Source organism: Panthera onca, chromosome A1 (assembly GCF_046562875.1).
Source record: "Panthera onca isolate mPanOnc1 chromosome A1, mPanOnc1 haplotype 2, whole genome shotgun sequence".
Taxonomy (NCBI): Eukaryota; Metazoa; Chordata; class Mammalia; order Carnivora; family Felidae; genus Panthera; species Panthera onca.
In genome coordinates, this window is record NC_138339.1 from 70,849,308 (window position 1) to 70,873,562 (window position 24,255).

Below are 24,255 nucleotides of genomic sequence, written 5' to 3' on the forward strand. Positions count from 1 at the left end.
TGTCTACCTGTCTCTCTGCCCCTCCCTCACTCATGCTATGTCTCTCGTTGTGTCTCAAAAATGAATAAACGTTAATTTTTTTTTTTTTTTTAAAGGGGCACCTGGGTGTCTCAGTTGGTTAAGTGGTGACTTCAGCTCAGGTCATGATCTCGCCATTCCCAAGTTTGAGTCCCACATCAGTCCCTATGATAACAGCTCAGAGCCTGGAGCCTGTTTCAGAGTCTGTCTTCCTCTCTCTCTGCCCTTTCCCCACTTGTACTCTGTGTGTCTCTTTCTCTCTCTCTCTTTCAAAAATAAATGTATATTAAAAAAATAAAAAATAAAGTTTAAATAAAAAAGTAGTAAAACAATTAAAATTTATATTTTGTGGTAGGGATCATCTAATACTAGGTATAATAAGTTACAATTCATATAATGTGATGACTGATACACACTGCTGGGTTAAAAATAGAAAACAAAGCAATTAAAATCTCAGTATAATTTTGTATATTCAAACTTTTTCAAAATTTAACTTTGAAAGTTAAAGTAACTTTCCTGATAAGGATAGATCTTAGGCTTTCAATGAAAATTAACACATATATTTTTGCTTGGTGTTTTTCCATACCACTTATGACACCAGATGTGTGGAGTTTTTTTCATTCTAAAAAAATCTCTGATAATAACTGGGTATCTAACAATTCAGTGCAATTCTGACACCAACTCCTGGGGTTAATGCAGACCTCACCGATTATGGGCTTTAGTCCTATAAGACTGTCCCCTCTTCATATACCCCTCATGAGTCCCAGGAGTCACCAGTAGTTCTCACTGACCAGCTGTGACTTCAAGAGTTCCCTCTAGTCTTTCCTCAGGTTTGATAATTTGCTAAAATGACTTACAGAACTCAGGAAAATACTTTTACTGGTTTATTGTAAAGGATACAGCTCAGGACTGGCCAAATGGAAAAGATGCCTAGGACAAAGTACGGGGGGTGGAGAAGATGTGGAGCTTCCATAGAGTCTGTGGGCCTGTCACCCTCCTGGCTCCTTAAGGTGTTCGCCAACCTAGAAGCTCTTCAATTTTCATTGTTGAAAAGTTTTTCTAACCTAGTCTCTAGCTCCTGTACCCTCCCAGGAAGTCAGGGGTTGAGGCTGACAGTTACCACTTTCTAATCACATGGTTTTTCTGGTGACCAGACCTCATCCTAAAGGTATCATCTAGGGCCCCCGTTTAAGTCATTTCATTAGTATAAACTCAGGTGTGGTCAAAAGGGGCTTGTTATGAATAACAAAGGACACTCCTATCAATCAGGAAATTCCAAGAATTGTGGAGGCTTTGTTCTAGGAATTAGAAACAAAGACTAAGTATGCATTTTATACTATACCACAGTTCTTGTTATGCTTTAATATTCAATAAGAAGGTTTTCTTTTGATTGTGGTTTTCATGCTGTAATCTAATTATTACTTATTGGGGGAAAACTTAATAAAAGAATGGAAAGTAAGTTTCTACTTTTAGCAAAAGTTTAAACTTATTCCTTTTTTTCCTCCTAGGTCACTGATGAATTATTGGAAAAAATTGCATCAAGAAGTCAGAATATAATTGAAATCAACATTTCTGATTGTCGCAGTATGTCTGATACAGGCGTATGTGTTCTAGCATTTAAGTGTCCTGGACTTCTTAGGTATACAGCCTACAGGTGTAAACAGCTTTCTGACACTTCTATTATTGCGGTTGCCTCTCATTGTCCTTTACTTCAGAAAGTTCATGTAGGCAACCAGGACAAACTTACTGATGAAGGACTCAAACAGGTAAATATTAGCATCTATAAAATGGTTTTACTCTGATTAACTCAAAATGTTTGCTTGAAGCTACACTTTAACACATTATTATATGTTAAAAATAATGCTCAGAGACTAAAATAAGCCATCTTGTTTTTTGTACCCATGAGTGGTTGGTTCAGTAAAATTGATAAATAACTTTGGTGTGTTTTGTAGTGAGTGCCTGAATTTCTGGGACAAGCCATTTTATTTATTTTTTTGTTAGTTAAATTTTATACCAAATTTGGCTTTAGGTTCCAATAGTATGCATTTTGGGTTAGTATGAGGTTTTAAAAATTGACTTTTAATTCCCCTTTTACATTACTAGATGATATGCTTATGTGCTTCAAAATACATATTTTAAAGCATAAATGAAAGTCCAAATTAAGGAGTGTAGAATGAAGTAAAAGCTGCTCATTACCCATATTTGGAACAATAATTGGATTAAAATACTATATTTTATCTTTGATGCACTTCCTTTGGAAATGCCATTTAAAATTTTTTTGTCTCAGAGTGGATTATTCATTCATGAGTATTGAATGGATTCTATGTGCCAGGCTCTAGATTTGTGAATATTGTGAATATTTAGTAATGTTCCCAGTTTTGTACTAGGTACTTACTGTATTTTAACATGTAACCCTTGAAGTAACTTTGTGAAATAGTTGGTATTAAACTCATTTTGTAAAGGGAGAAATTAAAGGTTAGAAAGATTAATTAACTTGCCTAATGTTTAGCAAGTGGTGGAACTGGGGTTTAAAGCTTAGATTCTCCAAAATCTCTTCCATCTTTTGACTTTCCCACTCCAAAAGACTTTGAATAAGGGGGCCTGCTCTGTGAGGGCAGAGGCCCTGCACGTTTCCCACTCCAGCTACGGTTTTCTTGACAAACATTTTTGAAAGAAAGAGTTAATTAATAATTTCATTCAAGAACTTGTTAGGATTAAAGTTTAAATTTAGAAGTGGGGTGTAGTCCTGACACTTCCCAGTAAAAGCAGAATATTGGCAAAGTCCTAGATTTAAATCTGATCTGAAATGAACTTAGAAGAAGATCGCTAAATTTAAACATTACATATGAATTAATTGAAAGCTCAGTATTAGAAGGAATTTGGGGAGATTCTGTCTTAAGCAGTACTGGGTGTGTCAATCTAATTTATGTATTAAAAATGCTAAAATGCAGACTGTTCTGTCTGCAAAGGCAAATTGTGCAATAACACCGTTATTTGTTTTAATATCTGTCCTGATCATTTCTGCTATATATACGATCACCCACTGGTGGAATGAAGTTCTTATATGTATTAGAACAAATTAATCTTTAACGGGAAATTATAAATTTTGTTGACATGGCATGATTTTTTTTGTGATAGAAATCTGTTGGCAAATTATACTTTATAATGAGACATTTATAGAGGTCTGTGTATTTATAAAGTTGACTAAATCTGTTGTATTTTTAAACATGATATAATATGAACAGTTGAGCAGACTGTTAAGGGTGTTTGTGGTAAGAATAAGATAACTATGATTGAAATAGAGGGAAAATAAAAAGTCCTTTAAGGAACAAGAGTTAATATGCCAATCAAGTACCATGAATTTATCTAACCTCTACAACTTCTCTAGAATGTAAGATATCTTGGAACCTATAAATTTATGATTAGATGTTTGCTTCAGATTTTCATGGCTCTTTTTTAAATACATATAATTTTAATTTTTAGAAAGAGAGAGAGTGCACAGGAGTGGGGGAAAAGGGCAGAAGGAGAGAGAATCTTAAGCAGTCTCCATTCTCAGCCCAGAGCCTGGCAAAGGATCTCACAAATGGATCTCACAACCATGAGAGACCATGACCTGAGCTGGAATCAGAAGCTTAACCAACTGAGCCACCCAGGTGCCCCATAGGCAAATATTTTAAATCAATTTTTGGAAACATGCTCAAAGAGCTAGTGGAAAGTATGGACAAACAACTAAAAGTTTTAGAAACTAAAAGAATTCTAGAAAATGATGTATCAACAAATTGAGATAGTAATAAAGATCTAGAAATTATCAAAAGGAACTAAATTGTAATTCTGGAGCTAAAAAGTACAATAACTGATATTAAAAAATTTTCTAGAGGGATGCAGCATCAGATAGGGGTAGGCAGGAAAGAGTGAGTGAACCTGGAGATGAAACAAAGTGAATTATTGTGTCTGAGAAGAAAAAGAAAAAAAGAATGAGGAAAAGTGAATAGAGCCTGAAGGACCTGTGGGATATCACTAAGGAGAACAACATTTGCATTATGATTGTCCCAAAAGGAGAAGGGAGAGAGAAAGAGAAAGAATATTTGGAGAAATAATTACTAAAATGTACCAAATTTGATGTGAAAGACATGAATCTGTATATCCAAGAAACTCAATGAACTCCAGGCAGATTAATTTCAAAGAAGCCTACAATGAGACACATGATAGTATGATTGTCAAAAGCCACAGACAAATAGAGAATCTTGAAAGCAGCAACAAGAGTAGTGTCTCTTAGCATACAAGGGATCTTTAATAAGATTAACAATTGATTTTTCATGCAAAACCTTGGAACCAGAAAGCAGTGTGCTGATGTAAGTTCTGAGAGAGAAAATATCAAACAATTTGATATTTGACAAAACTATTCTTTAAGTATGAAGTCAACATTAAGATATTCTCAGGTAAACAAAAAGTGAGGGAAGGGGCACCTGGTTGGCTCAGTCAGTGGAGTATGTGACTCTTAATCTTGGGGCTGTAGATTTGGGCCCTGAATTGGGTATTAGATATTACTTAAAAAAAAAAAATCAAAAAAAAAAAAAAAAAAAGGAATTCATCATTAGTAAATCTGCTTTACATGAAATGCTAAAAAGAGCATGATAGCTATATAGGTAAATATAAAAGATAGTTTTACTTCACTTTTGGTTTGTAACTCCTCATTTTTTCCTATGTGATTGAAGAAAAGCAAATGTATAGAATGAAGATTATAAATCTATGTTAATGGGCATGTAATGTGTAAAAGTGTAATCTATGATAATACTGTAAGTAGAAGGAGTAGAGACATAGCACCATCATGTATACTGTTGACATTATGTTGATATTGTTCAAATTATGCTATTATAAGTTTATGATGTTAATTGTAGTCTCCATGGTAACCATTAAGAAAATAACTGAAATATGTGTAGGAAAGTAATGGGAAGAGAATCAAATGGTATACTGCATAAAATCTATTAAATACAAAAAATGTGGTAATGGAGGAATTGAGGAACAAAAAACATTTAAGACCTACAGTAAGCAAATAGTTTCTAAATGGCAGAAGTAAATCCTTCCTTGCCAGTAGTTACTTTATTTATTTATTTTTTTAATTTTTAAAGTTTATTTTATTTTGAGACAGAGAGAGCACAGGAGGGACAGAGAGCAGTGGGGAGAGAAAGAGTCCCACCACCAGCTCAGAACCTGATGGGCTTGAACACACAAACTGTGAGATCATGAACTAATCTGAAACCAAGAGTCAGACACTTCACCCACCGAGCCACCCAGGCACCCCTATCAGTAGTTACTTTAAGTCAAATAGATTAATTGGAGCACCTGGCAGGCTCAGTCGTAGGGCATGTGACTTTTTTTTTTTTTTTTAAGATGTTAAGTACTCTCTGCACCAAATGTGGGGCTTGAATTCATAACCTCATGATCAAGAGTCACATGCTCTTCCGACTGAGCCAGCCAGGTGCCCTAAGCAAGCAGTTCTTCCTTTTTTTTTTTTAACGTTCATTTTTTTTTTTTTAAGTTTATTTATTCTGAGAGACACAGACACGGTGCAAGCAGGGGAGGGACAGAGAGAGGGAGCAAGAGAGAGAATCCCAAGTAGACTCCACACCACCAGCTCAAAGCCTAATGTGGGGCTTAAACTCATGAACTGTGAGATCACGACCTGAGCTGAAACCAAGAGTCAGACGCCTAACTGACTAAGCCACTCATGCAACCCAAATAAATGTTCATTTATTTTTGAGAGATAGAGAGTGCGAGCAGGGAAGGGACAGAGAGCAACAGAGGATCTGAAGCAGGCTGTGTGCTGAAAGCAGCAAGCCCAGTGTAGGGCTTGAACTCATGAACTGTGAGATCATGGCCTGAGCCGAAGTCAGCTGCTTAACCAACTGAGCCACCCTGGTGCCCCTAAGCATGCAACTCTTGATCTCATAGTCATGAGTTCAAGCCCCACATTGGGTGTGGAGCCTACTTAAAAAAAAGTTAGATTATACTGTAAAAGACAAAGATTGGCAGAATGGATAAGAAGATAACTGTACCTATCATGTCTATAAGAGACTCATTTTTTGATAGAGACAGAATGAAGTTGAAAGTAAAGGATGGAAAAAAGATACTCCATTCATTCCCACCAACAGTGTGAGAGGGTTATCCTTTCTCTGCATCTTTGCTCACATTTGTTGTTGCCTGTGTTGTTAATTTGAGCCATTCTGACAGGTGGGAGGCGGTATCTTATTCTGGTTTTTATTTGTGTTTTCCTGATGATGAGTGATGCTGAGCATTTTTTCATGTGTCTGTTAGCCATTTGTATGTATTCTCTGGAAAGCTCATGGGGTGGGGGTTTCTCAGAAAGTTAAAACTAGAATTACTCTATGACCCAACAATTGCACTACTAGGTATTTATCCAAAGAATACAAAAATACTGGTTCAGAGGGGCATATGCACCCATGTTTATAGCAGCACTATCAACAATAGCCAAATTATGGAAAGAACCTAAATGTCCATCAACTGATGGATACATGTGTGACACACATGTATAATGGAATATTACTCAGCCATTGTTTCATTCAAAACGAATGAAATCTTGTCATTTGCAACAATGTGGATGGAACTAGAGAGTATTATGCTAAGTGAAATAAGTCAGAGAAAGGCAAATACCACGTGATTTTGCTCAGATGTACAGTTTAAGAAACAAAACAGATGAGCATAGGGGAAAGAAGGAAAAATAAGATAGAAACAGAGAGGGAGGCAGATTATAAGAGACTTTATAGAGGACAGACTGAGGGTTGCTGGAGGAGAGGTGGGTGGAGGTATAGGCTGAATGGGTGATGGGCATTAAGGAGGACACTTGTTGGGATGAGCACTCAGTGTTACATGTAAGTGATGAATCCCTAAATTCTACTGATATCAATACTACACTATATGTTAACTAACTTGAATTTAAGTAAAAAAAAAAAAAGATATTCTGTTCAAATGCTAATAACCAAAGATGGTTGGAGTAGCTATATTATCATCAGAAAAAAATCAATTTTACGTCAAACAAGTTTATAGTAGACACTGAAGCTCATTATATATTGATGGGTTTCAATTTCTCAGGAAGATAGAACATTTATAAGCATATATATACTTAATAACAGAGCTCCTAAATATAGGAAACAAAAGTGGAAAGGTTTGAAGGGAGAGATAGGTAATTCTCCATTAATAATTAGAAACTTTAATACTATACTTCAGTGATGGCTACAACAACCAGACCGAAGATCAACGAAGAAATGGAGGACCTGAACAGTGCTATAAACCAATTATACCTAACAGACATATATAATACACTCTACAATAGAATATATATGCTTTTCAAGTACACATGAAACATTTTCAAGATTAGACCACAAACAAGTCTTAGAAAGTTGAAAAGATTGAAATCATGCAAGTTTCTTCTGTGATCACAGTGAAACAAATCTAGAAATCAGTAACAAAAGGAAAATTCGAAAATGTATGAATATGTGGAAGTTAAGCAACACACTCTTCTACAGCCATCGGGTTATAGAGGAAATGATAAGGGAAATTGGAAAATACCTTGAAATGAATGAAAATTAAGACACAATACACAAAAAGTTATGGGATGCAACAAAAGTAGTGCTCAGAGGGAATTTCATGGCTGTGAAAGCTTACATTACAAAGAAAAATATGAAATTAGTAACCTAAATGTACACCTGAAGGATTTTGAAAAAGAAGTTAGCAGAAGGGAGGAAATAATGATCTGAGATAAATGAAGCAGAAAACAGAAAACTAGTTTTTCTGAAAATACTAACAAAAATGACAAATCTTTGAGTAAGAAAACAAAGAAGACTCAATTCACTAAATCAGAAATTTAAGCATGAACATTCCCACCAACTTTATAGAAATAATAACAGTTCTATAAGAAAATTAAGAGCAACAATACACCCACAAACTGGGTGGCCTAGATGAAATGGGCAAATTGCTAGAAATACACAAATGGCAAAAACTGATTGAAGAAGAAGTAGAAAATCTTCTACAACAAGTAAGGAGATTGAACCAGTAATAAAAATCCTCTCCAAAAAGAAAAGACAGAAACCAGATGGCTTCCCTCATGAATTTCCTCAAACATATAAAGAATTAATACCGTTCCTTCTTAAACTTTTCCAAAATATTTAAGAAGCAGCAAGCAGTACTTCCTAACTCCTATGAGACCAGCATTAGCCTGATTTTGAAGCCAAAGACACTTCCAGAAAAGACAATTACAGAACAGTATCCTTGATAAGTATAAATGCAAAAAAATGTCAAAAAAATAGCAAGCAGAAGCCAGAAACATATTAAAAGGATTATGTATTATGACCAAGTGTGATTTATTCCTTGATTGCAAAGGTGGCTCAATCAAGCCACTGATGAAAGTCAATCAGTGTGCTATATCACATAACTAGAATGGAGGAAGAACTCACATAATCATCTTACTTGGTGTAGAAAATGCATTTGGTGATTCTAGTATCTTTCCATGTTAAAATCATGCCATAAACTAGGAATGGAAGGACACTTCCTCAGCGTAATAAAGGCCATATATATCAAAACTATTGTTAATATCATACTCAATGGTGAATGACTGAAAAATTTTCCCTTAAGTTCAAGAATGAAACCACGATGCCCACTTTTGCTTTTTCTCTTCAACATTGTACTGGAAATTCCAGCCAGAGTAATTAGGCAAGAAAAAGAAATAAAAGCCTTCAAAATTGGAAAAGAAGAAGTAAAACTATCTCAGTTTGCATGGTTTTATATAGGCACACCTCAGAGATACTGCAGGTTCGGTTCTAGACCACCACAGTAAAGCAAATTACAATAAAGCAAGTCAAATGAATTTAAGTTCCCAGTGGATATAAAAGTTATGCTTATGCTAATTGTAATTTATTAAGTGTGCAATAGCACTATGTCTAAAACAATAATGTACATTTCTTAATTAAAAAATACTTTATTGCTAAAAAGTGCTAGCCATCATCTGAGCTTTCAGGGAGTCATAATCTTTTTGCTGATTGCCTTGGTGTTGTTGGCTGCTGACCGATCAGAGTGGTGGTTGCTTAAAGTTGGGGTGGCTCTGGCAGTTCTCTTAAGAAACCACTTTCTTCATCCATAAGAAGCAACTCTTCATCTGTTAATGTTTTATCATCAGATTGCAGCAATTCAGTCACATCTTCAAGCTCCACTTCTGATTCGAGTTCTCTTGCTATTTCTACCACATCTGCAGTTACTTCCTCTGCTTAAGTCTTGAACCCTCAGAGTCATCCATGAGGGTTGGAATCAACTTCCTCCAAACTCCCATTAATGTAAATATTTTGACCTTTTCCCATGAATCAGGAATGTTCTTAATGATGTCTAGAATGGTGAATCCTTTCTGGAAGATTTTTTTTTAATTTTTTTTTTTTTTTTTTTGTAAAAAAGCTTTTTGCCCAGTGTGGGGCTGAACTCATGGTCCTGAGACCAAGAATCACAAGGAGAGTGGGGGAAATGGAAAACAACTAGTTGGTGGAACAGTCAGAACATATGTACCATTTATCAATTAAGTCTGCCATCTTATATGGGTATGGTTACATTGGAGATCAATGATCACAGATCACCATACCAAGTATAATAATAATGAATATGTTTGAAATATGGTGAATTTTACCCAAATGTGACACAGAGACATAAGATGAGAAAATGCTGTTGAAAAAATGGTGCTGATAGACTTGCTCAATACAGGGTTGTAAATTTGTTAAAAACATAACTGTGAAGTACAATAAGATGAAGTACAATAAAATGAGCTATGACTGTATATAGAGTAGACCCTAAAAAAACTCTTCCCAAAACTGTTTGAGCTAATAAAAGTATTCAGCGAAGTTCTAGGATACAAAATCAGTGTGCAAAAATTAGTTGCATTTCTGCAAACTAGCAGTGAAAAATCCAAGGAAGAAATTAAGAAAATAATTGCGTTTACCATAGCTGCACAAATAAAATATTAAGGAGCAAATTTAGCGAAGCACATGCAAGACTTACACACTGAAAACTACAAAACAGGTTAGAAAGAAACTAAAAAACACCTAATAAATGGAAAGACATCTTGAGCTCCTGAATTGGAAGACAGTATTTTTAAGAGGATAATACTACCCAAAATGATCTACAGATTTAATGTAATCCCCATTAAAATTCCACTGGTGGTTTTGCAGAAATTAAAAAAACTCATTATACAATTCATAAGGAATTTTAAAGGACCCAGAACAGCCACAACATTTTTGAATAGGAAGAACAAAGTTGGAGGAGTCATACTTCTCAATTTTAAAACTTCTTATGAAGGTATAGTCATTGAAACAGTGTGATACTTAGTGGAAGAACAGATGTATAGAAAAATGGAATAGAATTATGAGTCCAGTAAACCCTCACATCTTTAGTCAATTGATTTTTTACCATAATGCCAAGACCATTCAGTGGGGGAAAGAACACTTTTCAAAAAAAAAGTGCTGGTAAAATTGGATGTCCACATACAAAAGAAAGAAATTTGATTATTTATACCATATACAGAAATTAAATGGGTCAGAGACCTGAATTTAAGAGCCAAAACTATAACACTCTGAAGAAGGGATAGGTGTGTATCTTTAGGACTTTGGAGTTGGTAATGATTTCTTAAATACGACACCAAAAAGGCAGGCAACAAATGTAAAAAACAGATAAACTGGACTTGATTAAAATTAAAAACTTTTGTGTTTCTATGGACATTATCAAGAGAGTGAACAGGCAACCCACAAAATATGAGAAAATATTTGCAAATCGTGTATCTGAAAAGGGTTTAATATGTAGACTGTATAGAGGACTATTACAGCTCAACATCAACAGAAGCCGTCCCCAAAACTCAGTTGACAGGCAAAATGCTTGAATAGACCTTACCAAAGAGGAGATACAAATAGCCAAGAAGCACATGAAAAGATGCTTAACATCATTAGCCGCTAGAGAATTGCAAATCAAAACCACAATGAGATACCAGTTTATACCTATTCTCGTGTAAATAAGCCCAAACCCACAAAACGAAATAACGCAGTGTGGCTTTGTGTATTTGGAGAAACTGGAACTTTGTACATTGCTGGTTAGGAATATAAAATGGTGTGCCTAGTATGGAAAACAGTTTGGTGATTCTTCAAAAGATTGAATACGGGGTCAACATATGACTCAGCAATTGTGCCCTCAAAATATACCCCAAATAATTGAAAAAGATGACTTAAGTAGATACTTGTTTATTAGTTTTTGTAGCATTATTCATAATAGTCAAGGTGTGGAAACAACCCAATGTCTATTAAGAGATGAATGAGTAAACAGAAAATATATATGCATAATGGAATATTATTTAGCCATGTAATAGCATGAGATGCTGATACATGTTACTTAGTGCATGAATGAACCTTGAAAACATACGCAAAGTAGGCTAGATACAAAGAACAAATATAGTATGATTATACTTACATAAAATACCCAGAATAGAAAAATTCACAGAGATGTAATGTAAACAGGAGTTTTCAGGGGCTAGGGGAAGTCAGGAATGGGGACTTTTTGCTAAATGTGTAGAGCGTTGGGGTGCCTGGGTGGCTCAGTCGGTTAAGCATCTGACTTCGGCTCAGGTCATGATCTCATCAGGTCATGATCTCACTGTTCCCGAGTTCGAGCCCCGTGTCAGACTCTGTCCTGACAGCCCAGAGCCTGGAGCCTGTTTCAGATTCTGTTTCTCCCTTTCTGTCTCTGCCCTTCCCCTGCTCGTGCTCTGTCTCTCTCTCTCAAAAATAAACATTAAAAAAAAAATCAATAGGTAGAGTGTTTGGAGTGATAAAGTTTTGGAAGGAGGCATGGTGATGGTTGCATAACACTGTGAATGTAATTAATGTCACTAAATTGTATATCTAAATATGACTAAAATGGCAATTTTTATGTTCTATACATTTTATCACAGTAAAGGAAAAAAATAAAATATCTAATTGTTTTTAGATTCAAAATTTCTGTAAGATAAAGGAAAATGTCAGTCTCCCCTAATCTATCTTTACATGTTCCAATGATGTTCAGTCAGGGAATGAAGAGGTGTATATTGAGCATGTACTATGTGTCAGGCACTGTTTATATATTCTAACTACACGTTCATATTAAATTTCTCTTTTGATTCACATCTATTCTGAGATGAGGAGGCAGTTATAGAGGGATTGTAAGTTATTTATCTGAGGTTGAAGTAGTAAGTGATAGGACTGACTCATATCCAGGGGTGTCTAGAATTCATACTAAATCTACTCAGTTCATTCCCTCCACTTTACAGATGACATGGCACACATTTTACCCTCATAATGGTGATTGATGTTTAATAATAAGACTGAAAAACTAGAGATCTTGAAAAACCTTTTTTGGCAAAATGTGTTGTGTTTAGTTAAAGGATATTTTAGGTATTCTTTCTACATTAGCATCACAATTGGCAAAAGGAAGTAAATATATATTGGGTTCTTTTTATATATGTTACACAATTTAATCTTCACAACAAAACTGAGGTGGTATTTCAAGATGAAAAATGGAATCTCTTGTAAGTTATTTGCCCAGGTTCACATAGCTAGGAAGGTATGGAGCTAATACTCTCTTTCAATTTTTTGATCTCTGAATCATGTGATAACTAGAAATGTAGAGCTTTTATATAAATGTCAAGAGGCTTTTTTTTTTCAGGAAATTCATCTGTATAGCATTTCTAAAACATTCCTTTCCCATGGATCCTAATGAATAGTTTTGTAATAGCTTCCTTCTTTACCCATTAATAATGATTAATAATGATATACAACATTTATTAAGCACTTTTATATGCCTTACAGTATGCTAATTAACATTTCTATGTGCAGTGTCATTTTTAATCTTCTCAGCAACTCTGTGAGGTATAGGTAGGCATTATTATAATTCATTATAAGCCTGATGATGGGCCTGAGAATGGAAGTTGGTCAGTTAACTGAAAATTAATTAAATTAAGGAATCACAAAAATCAGTGTGTGTCATAAACATTTTAATTAAAAAGCAATATAAATGTAATTCATTCATGACTCTTTTGATGTAGGGTTAAGGCCTTTTTCTTGAGTTAGAAATGGCTAGTTAGAGTTTTGGCTTTCTTTGGTTCAACTATTACAATGCTGTCACCTTCGTGATTTTCAGTTGTTTTTTCATTTAAGTGATACAGGAACTTAAAACTACTAACAGAGGAATATGAGTGCATCTTAATTCAGAATATGATCTTTCCAGTACACATCTTCTTACCATGGGATTGCATTCAATGAACCTGTTGTAAATTGAAAATACCCTGTCAAAAATGCATTTAGTATACATAATTTACCTGACATCACAGCCTAGCTGACCTTAAACTTGCTCAGAACCCTTACACTAGCTTACATTTGGGCAAAATCATGTAACACAAAATTTATTTTATAATAAAGTGTCAGATATCTCATGTAATTTATTGAATACTGTATGAAAGTGAAAAATAGAATGTATGGGTACAGAATGATTTTAAGTGTACAGGTTGTTTACTGTCATGATCACATGGCTGGCTGGGAATTGCAGTTCCCCGCTCATGCCCAGCATCATGAGAGTGTATCTTACTACATATTGCCAACCTAGAAAAGGATCAAAGTTCAAAATTTGAAGAATAGTTTCTGCTGAATGTGTATTGCTTTGGCACCATCTTAAAGTAAAGAGATCATAAGGCAAACCATCCTAGGTTGGACCATATGGTTGTCTTACCCAAAACTAATATGACAGCAGCTTTTTATGGCTTCCTTTTATTGAATGCAAACATTCAACCTAGTTTTTATAGCTACAGCTTTCTTTTTTCCTTCTTATTGAAGTCATTTATTTATTTTTCTTAACGCAATTGTGTTATAAAAATTACAATTAGAAAAAACAGATTTGGGAACAAGCATCCCTGCCTCTTGGCAGTTTTTTCTCTCAAGTTTTGTTGACATTTGCTATTTCAATGTGTTCCTTTTTTTCATTGTGATAAAATATACATAACATTTACCATTTTAATCATTTTGAAGCATATAAATCAGTGGCATTAAGAATAGAGTATTGTGTGATTATCACCAATATCTATTTCTAGAACTTTTTCATCATTCCAACTAGTAACTCCATACCAGTTAAACATTTACTTTCTATTCCTCCTTTTTCCCTCATGCCCTAGTAAGCTCTGTTTTGAGTCTATGAATTCTAGGCCTATTCTAGCTGTCTCCTATAAGTGGAATCATGCAACAGTAAATATTTTGTGTCTGGCTTATGTTTTTAAGGTTCATATATGTTGTAGCATATAATAGAGTTTCATTCCTTTTCATGGCTGAATAATTTTCTGTTGTATGTATAAACTACATTTTTTCTTTTCATCTGTTGATGGACACTTAATAGCTTTCTATGTTTTAAAAATGAAGTTGAAAAAGTTTTAATCACAGTATTTTCTTAATTGAAACATTAGTCGTGACAAAGGTTTTTTTGGTGTGTTTTGGTGTTGAAATAGCATTTTTGATATGGATTGACTTTTATTCACTGTTCTCATTTGCATGTGGATAATAATTACAGCAGTGACATATTGGGAATGGAAAGTAGAAGGAATAACTTTCCTTTTCTAGTGAAGGCAGCATATTTTAAAAATATTTTCTTAATACTGATTTTGAGCAACTTTCATGTGACATTGGAAGACCTACTCTTGTTTTTATCCCACACCAGTTTTGTGGTTTCAGTTGTCTAAATTCATTGTCCGTTGAAGTATATTCTTCCTAAGGTTTTTTTTTTAATTATAAAAATAACCTGGTAATAACAGATGGCTTCTTAAAACAAATTCTCTTTTATAAATGCCCAAGGGTAGTATGCAATATTTTAATTAAAACTTGAGATGCTAGGAAAATCACCTCCCAACATTTTATAGAAAAATTTGAAAAATACCTTCGGATGTTTTAGAGCAAATTTGTGAATAATCTTGAATAATTATTATAAAGAAGAAGAGAATTAATCAAGAGCAATCTGTTTTCTGTTATATTTGTTTACTTCAGTCCATTTGTACTCCTGATTACTGTCACATGTGAAAATGAACCATGGCTTAATGGATGGATGGAGTAGCTTCTTTTTAGGTGATGGAGTGACCAGCAGCATGCTTTTCATTAAACACTTGCCTTCAGGGTTGACTGCTGAGTGCCTTTTATATATTATTGTTCTTCCTGAGTTAGAGAGGGGTCTTCTATTACTATTTATCTGATTTTTACCTTTCATGGGTAGCCAGATATTGAACTGATGTCGATAAAAATTCAGAACTTCTCTTTTAAAAAAAAATTTCTTTCTTTATTTTGAAAGAGAGAGACAGACACATACACATATGCAAGTGGGTGAAGGGCTGAGAGAGAGGGAGAGAGAATCCCAAGTAGGCTCAGAGCTATTGGCTTGGAGCCTGATGTGGGGCTTGAACTCACAAACTGTGAGATCATGACCTGAGGGAAAACCAAGAGTTGGACACTTTAACCGACTGAGCCACCCAGGCGCCCCAAAATTCAGAACCTCTTAAATGATAAACTTGGGTTCTATATCTTAGGTTACTAAGACCATTTACTTGAGTGAAGAGTGAGAGTTAGGATTGCACCTGACATGGGTGCCAGATTCAAGTAGAAATAAAGGGCAGGTTGAATGAAAATGGAGAGGTGTGGTTGGAGGTAAAATTCCACAAGGTTAATAATCTCCATTACCTAGGAAGGCCTTCAGGCAGCAGTTTTCCAGTATCCAGCCAAGGTAAGTATTGATATTCATCTAGTCAACATCAACCAGATAGGTATTCTTACCTGGTGATGAGTAGTTATCATTTCACAGTGTTCTTTGGTAAGGTGGGAAGTAATATGGAGATAATTTTGAGATGTTTGTAGATCCTTTAGGTGTTGATTTTTGCTGGGATAAGAATAATGGGGGTAGATTATTTACTTGATATAGGAGGAGATGGATTATAATTTAGTGTTTCCTACCCTAGCATTAGTTCTGGTAGAGGTGTCTTCTAGTGGGTTTCTGCTCTGGCAAGTTGTTTTTCTGTGTCCACCGTTTTGTCTCTCCAGTTTTGGGGACACTGGTTTTTCTTGTAACCTCATTTCTGTAAGAAGAGTTGTTGATTTTTCAGTTAAGTTTTTTCTTTTCTTATTAGTATGGAGTGGTGACTTCTTTAAAAATTTTTTTAAAATTCTTTATTTTTGAGATTGAGACAGAGTGTGAGCAGGGAAGGGGCAGAGAGAGAGGGAGACACAGAATCCGAAGCAGGCTCCAGGCTCCAAGCTGTCATCACAGAGCCCAATGCGGGGCTCAAATTCACGAACCATGAGATCATGACCTGAGATGAAGTTGGATGCTCAACCGACTAAGCCACCCAGGTGCCCCTGGAGTGGTGACTTCTAAATTCCTTACCTGCTGGACTAGAAACTGCAGGTTAATTTTTTTAAAGGCATTACTATTACTGGATGATGATTTTGATCTTGTTTATACTCAGTCATATGCTTTAATATGGTAGATTAGTGAAAAGTCCAGCGTCTTTAACTTAAATAATCTAGAATAGTCCCTATACTGGGGCTTGGTTCTTACTCCATAGTACCACCTTTTCCGTGTCTCATCTGAAAGCCAGTGTTCTTATCAAGATCTCTCCATTTTGGTAGGGCCAGAGCTTTAATATCTCTAGCACTCTCTTTCTGAATAGAGAATTCTGTTTTTAGACGAGTTATATACAACTTCTATAGTTTTTAGATAGAGGACTAATTGTATGAAATTTAGGGAATCGTGACAGGGCTATTCATATAGGTTGATGCCCTCTCAATGTTTTCCTATGGACAATGGACAAGATGATTGCAGCATTGAGAGATCTGAACAACATTAACAGAACTGGGAAATATATTGGGTAAAATGATTGACTCTCCGGTGATTGGATGGTCTGGAACCTTAGGATACTTACGGTTGGGAAAATGATGATTAGTTCAAATAAGTACTGATGAAAATGCAGTCTTGCCTATCATGTCCAGTGATGATGTTTAAAACAGAACATCAGTTTCTGCAGTGAGACTAAATGACAGTAATTATCCCCTGAGGCACTCTTTTTTGATAAGTTTCTGAGGCTCTCCTGCTGCTGATGTCTCTTGAAGCCCATGTTGCTTCTACTTCTATGGAAAGTCACTTGTTTTTATATAAAACCAAAAGACACTTGATAAGTCAAAATACCAGGTGATCAGCTTCAAACTCTTTTGCAGGATGCAGCAGTGTGACTTACGTGTGTTGACATGAGATTCTACCAACCTGTTCATACAAACTAATGTCTGCATTCCTACCAGATACCTCATTCACTCCTGTATAGACTCCTCTGTATTTTTTCAGTGGTCCTGGTTGGTGCACTAAGTGTTGAGGCCTCTTTACTTCCTAGGATCTGAACAAATTAACAAGAGAAGGTAATAGGGACAGAGGAAAAATATCAAGTCAACTTTATTACTCAGAAAGGCTAGATTGGAGAATATAGCTTAAAATGGAGCAGAATGGGCTTGTTAACTCTGGAGGTTGGCCAGCAGACCCACTCATCATCAACTCGGCCACACCAGCAGAGTGGCCTTGCAAATATAGAAGTGCATGCTTGTTTGCTGTGGGCAGTTTGTTTCCAGGGGGAAGAAGGATAGAGATGAGCTGAACATGTCCAGTGTATTAAACACAAACTAGTCAGTGGAGAGATAAGGAATTAGACTAATTGAACTTTCTCCAGAAGAAGGAAGCATTACTGTTCTACGCCTATCTGTATTTTCTTGATTTATCCATTTTAGACCATCTAGGCAGATTCCTTGCTATGGAAGATGAGAATTTAGCTTACTTATCCTTCCCGGTCTCCTATTCACTCATCCTCCCAACATAATTCTTCCATAATTTTGATTAAGTATTTGGTATTTACATTTTATAATTACATACCTGCCTTTTTTCTCTATAGAATTTTGTGGTTCTTGAAATTAATCTTCTCATCCGATTTAGTTTACTGACTTTTTATGATTTTTTAAATGTTTTTATTTTATTTTTGAGAGAGAGACAGAGAGAGAGAGACACACAGAGCACGCGTGGGGGAGGGGCAGACACAGAATCCAAAGCAGGCTCCAGGCTCTGAACTGTCAGCCCAATGTGGGGCTCAAACTCACAAACTGAGATCAAGACCTGAGCCGAAGTCAGACACTCAACTGACTGAGCCACCCAGGCACCCCATTTACTGAGTTTTATAGTCTTATCATGAATGGAGTCAAAAGCTTTTCCACAGTTGCATTAGTATATCTATATATGGATACTTAGTTAATATATATCTTCATATAGCAGATTTGCCTGGCATAGTCTGTAGGGTCCACATTGGACTTCTTGTATACAAGTGCTCTTGCATTAGTGGTCATCAAAGTATTTAACCTTCACCATTATCCTTAAGGTTTTCCTGATCTTGTGGTTGTATTAGATATCCTGTTACCTAGATGTTATATCTTCTTTCTCTTGGTGTATTCTTGTTTTGTAGAGCACAGATTTTAGTAGCTTCCTGATAAAGAATATATAGGAGGTAAATCTTTTGAGAACTTGCGTGTCTGAAGATGTCTCCTTTTTATACTCATACTTAATTCATAGTCTCAATCCTGAGCATAGATTCTAGGTTTGAAATACTTGTCCTTGAGAATTTGGTGGCATTGCTCTATTGCTTTCTTTCAGTGTTGTCATTAAGAAGTTTGATGCCTTTTTAATAGCAGTCTTTTATATGAAATATGTCACTGGAAGTCTGTAGAATCTTTTTTTTATACCCTTTAATTCTGACATTTTATGGTGATTTGCCTTGTCATTGGTCTGTTTTTGTCATTTGTGCTGGACATGTGAATGTGCTTTTTCAGTCCAGAAGTCACTATCTTTTAATCCTGGAACATCTTACAGAATTCTTTATTTGAATTTCTTCATTTTCACCTTAGAAACTTTCATGTCATCCCCACATTTTCTGGAGTATGCTTTTGCTTTGAGCTATGCATGGTGCACCTCAGTCCAAAAACCCTGTGTTTTACTTACTCCAGTCTTTTGCTATTGTGAGAGAGTGGGCAAGATCAGGCTGTGCAGTCATGGGTAGGTGATCTGAGTGGTTAACCACTTCTTAAGTACACTTTCAAGAATTCTGGTGTTTTTAATGCCATCCTTGCCCTCAATGCCAGACATATGTGAGCCTATGAGGAGTTTTGTAGTGATTATCAAGTTGATTTTCCATCTTCCCTGCTGTTGGCTTTGGATTAGCTTTCTTAGGTGTAAGTAATGTGCCATTATACATTTGTTCTAGAAATATATGTGCCTCTTTTATGCATTATAAGATCTGGTTGTGTAATGAATACTGATGAACAGAAATGGAATTTCATGATAGCTGCAACAGCAGTGATATTATAAGAAATTATCTTTGATTTCCATTGTTTACAAAATCACATGTACTGCTAAACTATTGTGATTTTTTTGTTTACATTAATAAGTGAAGTAAAGGCTAGAGTTCATTTAGAGGATAGTATGAAAATAAAAATGTACTCTTTTTTTTCTCATCTGCTTTCCTGGAATCCCTGAAGTCTACCTGTGGACTCAATTTAGAATTCCTGGATTAACTGGATATGAGACCATAATCATGGTTTCCTATATTCATCCATTTTTCAAAGAGGCTTCTTTACATATATGTATCAGCCTTTTCATTCATTCAGCGAATATTTACTCAGTATCAGCTGAGTTAAGCAGAAGACACTGGGCACCAGGGATAGTTAACAGGAAAACTTCTGTCTTTGTGGAACTTCCATTTCTAGTTGAATATGTAATTGTTTATAGTGCGGGTCTAGATGAAAATAACATAGTTTAACTATGTATCCCTGGAAAATAATGGAATTCGCATGTCTTTGTTATAATGTCATTACTTTACTTGAAACAGAACTTTAAAGTTTTTTTAAATTACTAAAGTAACATTTATTTTTAAAAAGATGTGAGAAGATTGATAGGCAGAAAAGAAAAAAAATGCACCATTAAAACCTTGGTGTACATTTCAGTCTTTTTTCTTTTTTTTTTTTTTAACATTTTTTAAAAAAATGTTTTTATTTTTGGGAGAGAGAGAGAGTGTGTGAGCAGGGGAGGGGCAGAGAGAGAGGGAGGCAGAGGATCCAAAGTTGGATGCTTAACTGATTGAGCCACCCAGGTGCCCCCACTCTCTTTTCTATACACATATACACATATGTATATTTAAATGTGCATAATTTGTTTACAGAAATTCAGTTGGATTATATTTTAAAAACATATAAAATTTTAATTTTTATTTGTCAAGTGTTCAATTCTAATGGCTGTACAATATTCAGCTTCATGAAAACACTTATTTGTATCTTTAGGTTGTTTTCTCTATTTTACTATTTAAAAAATTCCCATTTGCTAATTGCTTGTAGCTAAAATTTACCAAAAACTTTTATTTAATTGTTCCATCAGTTTATTATGAAAAAATTTATATTAATGGAAAATTTGAAAGAATTTTACAGTGAATGCCCATATACCCACTATCTGGATTGTATAATATCTTTTTTATATGTTTTAAAAGTTTTATATTAATTCCAGTTAGTTAACATACAGCATTTTATTAGTTTCAGGTGTACAATATAGTAATTCAACAGTTTCATACATTACCCTATGCTCATCATGACAAATGCACTCCCTAACTCCCTAATCCCCATCACCATTTAACCCACCACCCTATAATTAACATTTTAGTATGCTTACTTTATCATATAATCTATCTAATTATCTATCCCTCTGTCATTAATTTTTTTTGCAAATATTTATAAGCTGAGTTGTACATTTTTCAGTTACACAAATTTTTTTCATTTATGCTAGGTTTCCCTCCAAGGAAACTTTTTAGTACTAATTTTCACTCTTACCAGTGGTATATCATCACACTTTGAATCTTTGCTGACACTGAGTTTTATTATTTAATGTAATTTTTTAGATAATTTTTGATGTGTAAGTTGTTACTAAAGGAGATTGCTTATTTTAACTCTAAAATGACTCCATTCATATGTAGTACTCATGAGACAGCATTCATTTATAGTTTGATCATCTACACTATGGCTTTTGAAAGGAAATGTATATAATTTGTTCTCTGTGATACTTGATGGTTTTAATGGGAACATTGTACCTGTTTGGTAACTAAGGTACAGTTGGAATTTCAATCAGGAAATAGTCCTTTTGTTTTCAGTTTATGCAGTACAGTGTGTAAATAAGTACTCTAAAATATTACCGACAGCATATTTAGACTTTTTCTTTTTTCCCAGGGTAATGAGCCAGTGGAGGGAAATGATTCATTGGGGTCGTCAAGAGTAGAAGTAGATCTAATGAATTAAATATTCTTTCACTCATTAGACCTTTGCCTTGCTTCTTGGAACTTTGTTTTATTCCTTGTAACTGGGCTCCACCAGTGTAACAATATAATTGACTCAAGAGAAATACAGATGTGATTTTGAGGTGTTAAGAAATCTGGACGCCTTAGGTGGGCATATAGTATGAGGTAGTTGAAGCAGGGAAGTAATTAGCAGATGAAAAGGCTTACACAATACTATCTTAAGTTATAGATCGCCTACATTCTACTTTATTTTAAAAGTAGTTTATAAGCAGTTAATTTAACTTTGGTATGGCTATTTAAAAAATTATATGGAAATTCCACTAGAAATATGTTATCTTTGTTATTTTCTGAGCATTCAGCTAAATCTCTTTGTTTACAGCTGGGCTCAAAGTGCAGAGAACTCAAAGATATTCATTTCGGCCAATGTTACAAGATCTCAGATGAAGGCATGATCGTCATAGCTAAGGGCTGTCTGAAATTACAAAGAATATACATGCAGGAAAACAAATTAGTAAGTACTTGTTATAATCTTCATTTTTAAAAATTTTGTTTCTAACCTTTGATTTCTTTATAACTTATAATAAAATTTTATCTGCTTCTTTTGATGGCTTAGAGGCAAATACTACTTAAAAACAAGAATCCTCTCAAAACAATGGTTTTATAAATTGATCCTATAACTCTGTAGGTACTTGCATGTGGTACTTGTGTGTTAAAAATTCCTCATTAGCATGTGCTAATAGGTTTTTGTCTAAATTCTGGCAATTAATTAACTCAGGTAAATTGGAAAAAATAAAATTTAGTTGCTAAACATAAGTCTGTGGTGGTTGTTCCTTTTGATTTCCTAGGGATTGTAATAATTCTAGGTAGTTAGGTTTTTGTTTTTTTTTTTATGGTTCAGAAAGATGTGTACGTGTGAACTAAAGCTTTTCACTTAGTGTGGTGAAAAATGAGATTCAGTAAGCTGAGGCAGATAATCTTTTTAGTTATATAGATTTTATATTTTAATGATATACATGTGTAACTCATTCATACTTAATATATATATTTACAGCTGTTTATTTTCTTTTATTGAGATGTAATTCACCTGCCATAAAATTTACTCTTTGAAAGTATTGCGACTTAATGGTTTTTAGTATATTCACAAAGTTGTGTAGTCATCATCACTAATTCTAGAACAGTTTCATTACCCCCAAAGAAAGTCTGCTAATTAGTTGTCACTCATTTCCCCCTTCCTCCAGCCCCTGGCACCTGGCAATCTACTTTATGTCTCTGTGGATTTGCCTGTTCTAGGCATTTTATACAAATGGAATCACACAGTATGTGGTATATTGTATTTGGCTTCTTGGACATAGCATAATGTTTTCAAGGTTCATTCATGTAGTAGCATATATCAGAGCTTCAGTTTTTTTAGTGGTTGAATAATACTCCAAACCTTTAAAATTTTGATTTGATGGGTGCTTAGTAAAAGTTAACAGAACAGGTTATCATTAGGGAGGTACTAGTAGATTTCTCAAGGTTGAGAAATCGTGTACTTTAAAATGTAGGCAAGGTGGTACTGAATATGTTGCATATTTTCAAAGGAGACCTGCTCTTAATTGTATTCCCCAAATAAAGGAATCTTTTTGTTGCTTCTTGGGATCAGTTTACAATATTTGATAAATGTGTCTCATAAATTAATGTAAGTTTTAAAAGGTCTCTAGAACCATCAGCACTTCAAATGAGATAATGTACTTTAAAACAAGATTCCAGTTAGAAAAATCAAAACACTATAAGTTAAAAGGAAATGCTTTTATCACCACATAGAATTATATTTTCCTGTGAAATTATATAGTAAAAATCCTCCACATTTCTCTTTACATTTATTACAGGTTTAATAATCTCTCTTAAAGCAGTATGATCTTATAGAATGAATAAGGTTTTCTGGGTCAGAGGGTGAATTTTTTAAACCTGGTGTACAATCACTTGTGATTCTAGGGAAATTGCTCTATGAACCTCTTCTGCAGACAGGGTTACTAATACCTGTTTTCTTGCAGGTTGTAGCTCTGAGGATTAAATGGCATAATGTCCTTACGTTGTCTAGTACAAACGCTGACCCATAAGCGACACTAAAACTAGTAACTTTTATGAAATCCTGTCTGTATTTGTTGTCTGTTGGTTTCCACTTTACATTCAAGAGAAATGAAAGGATGGTAAACCCAACTTGAGATTTTTATATTCTTCACATACTGGGAATATTTGTTGGGTGATTAATATTTGCTTCCTTGTTGAGTAAACACAGAGAAACATTTTTCTTAACACATTAACATTTTTAGTCCGTGGTTCCCCAGAGGAACTAATTGTGTGTGTTCTGAAGTTTCTATTTACATTCACATTTTTCCTTATTATTGTGGTTCATTAAAAAGATGAAATACTTAAATGATAAGGAAATCAATTTTGTATGTCATGTTATTCAGTAAACATTTGATTTCATTGGAAATTTGAAGTAATTTTGCTAAATCTTAAAGTTCGGTTCAATAAAGTTCCTTCAATTTAAAGTTCTAGAAAAGGAATCTTAGAATCATTTGAGCTCTTCATACTGGACAGTTGAATTATTATCTATCCTCCCATAGGAGCTACACCTTGTTGTTTTAGAATTTGTGGAACAATGAGAAATATTTGAATCCTTGCAAAGCTATAATTTTAAGTAGTTCAGGTGTTTTCACTCTGAGAACTGTTATTATTAGTCTTTTAACAAGAAATATTTTAAATGGGGTGAGTAGAAATAATAGCAGTCTGGCTAA

The 24,255-nt window shown here is 34.6% G+C and overlaps 1 protein-coding gene across 3 annotated transcripts in view; it reads left to right on the top strand.

The window, feature by feature from the left end:
* FBXL17 (F-box and leucine rich repeat protein 17) overlaps positions 1 to 24,255 on the top strand; it is a 497,950-nt gene that overhangs the window by 23,364 nt on the left and 450,331 nt on the right. For 2 of the 3 annotated variants that reach the window (XM_060635240.3, XM_060635238.3), the window contains exons 3-4: positions 1,527 to 1,784; positions 21,855 to 21,986. In XM_060635240.3, the coding sequence (XP_060491223.3) occupies positions 1,527 to 1,784; positions 21,855 to 21,986 (390 nt within the window). The remainder of the gene's footprint in view (positions 1 to 1,526; positions 1,785 to 21,854; positions 21,987 to 24,255) is intronic. The other variant, XM_060635241.3, reaches the window with a different exon arrangement.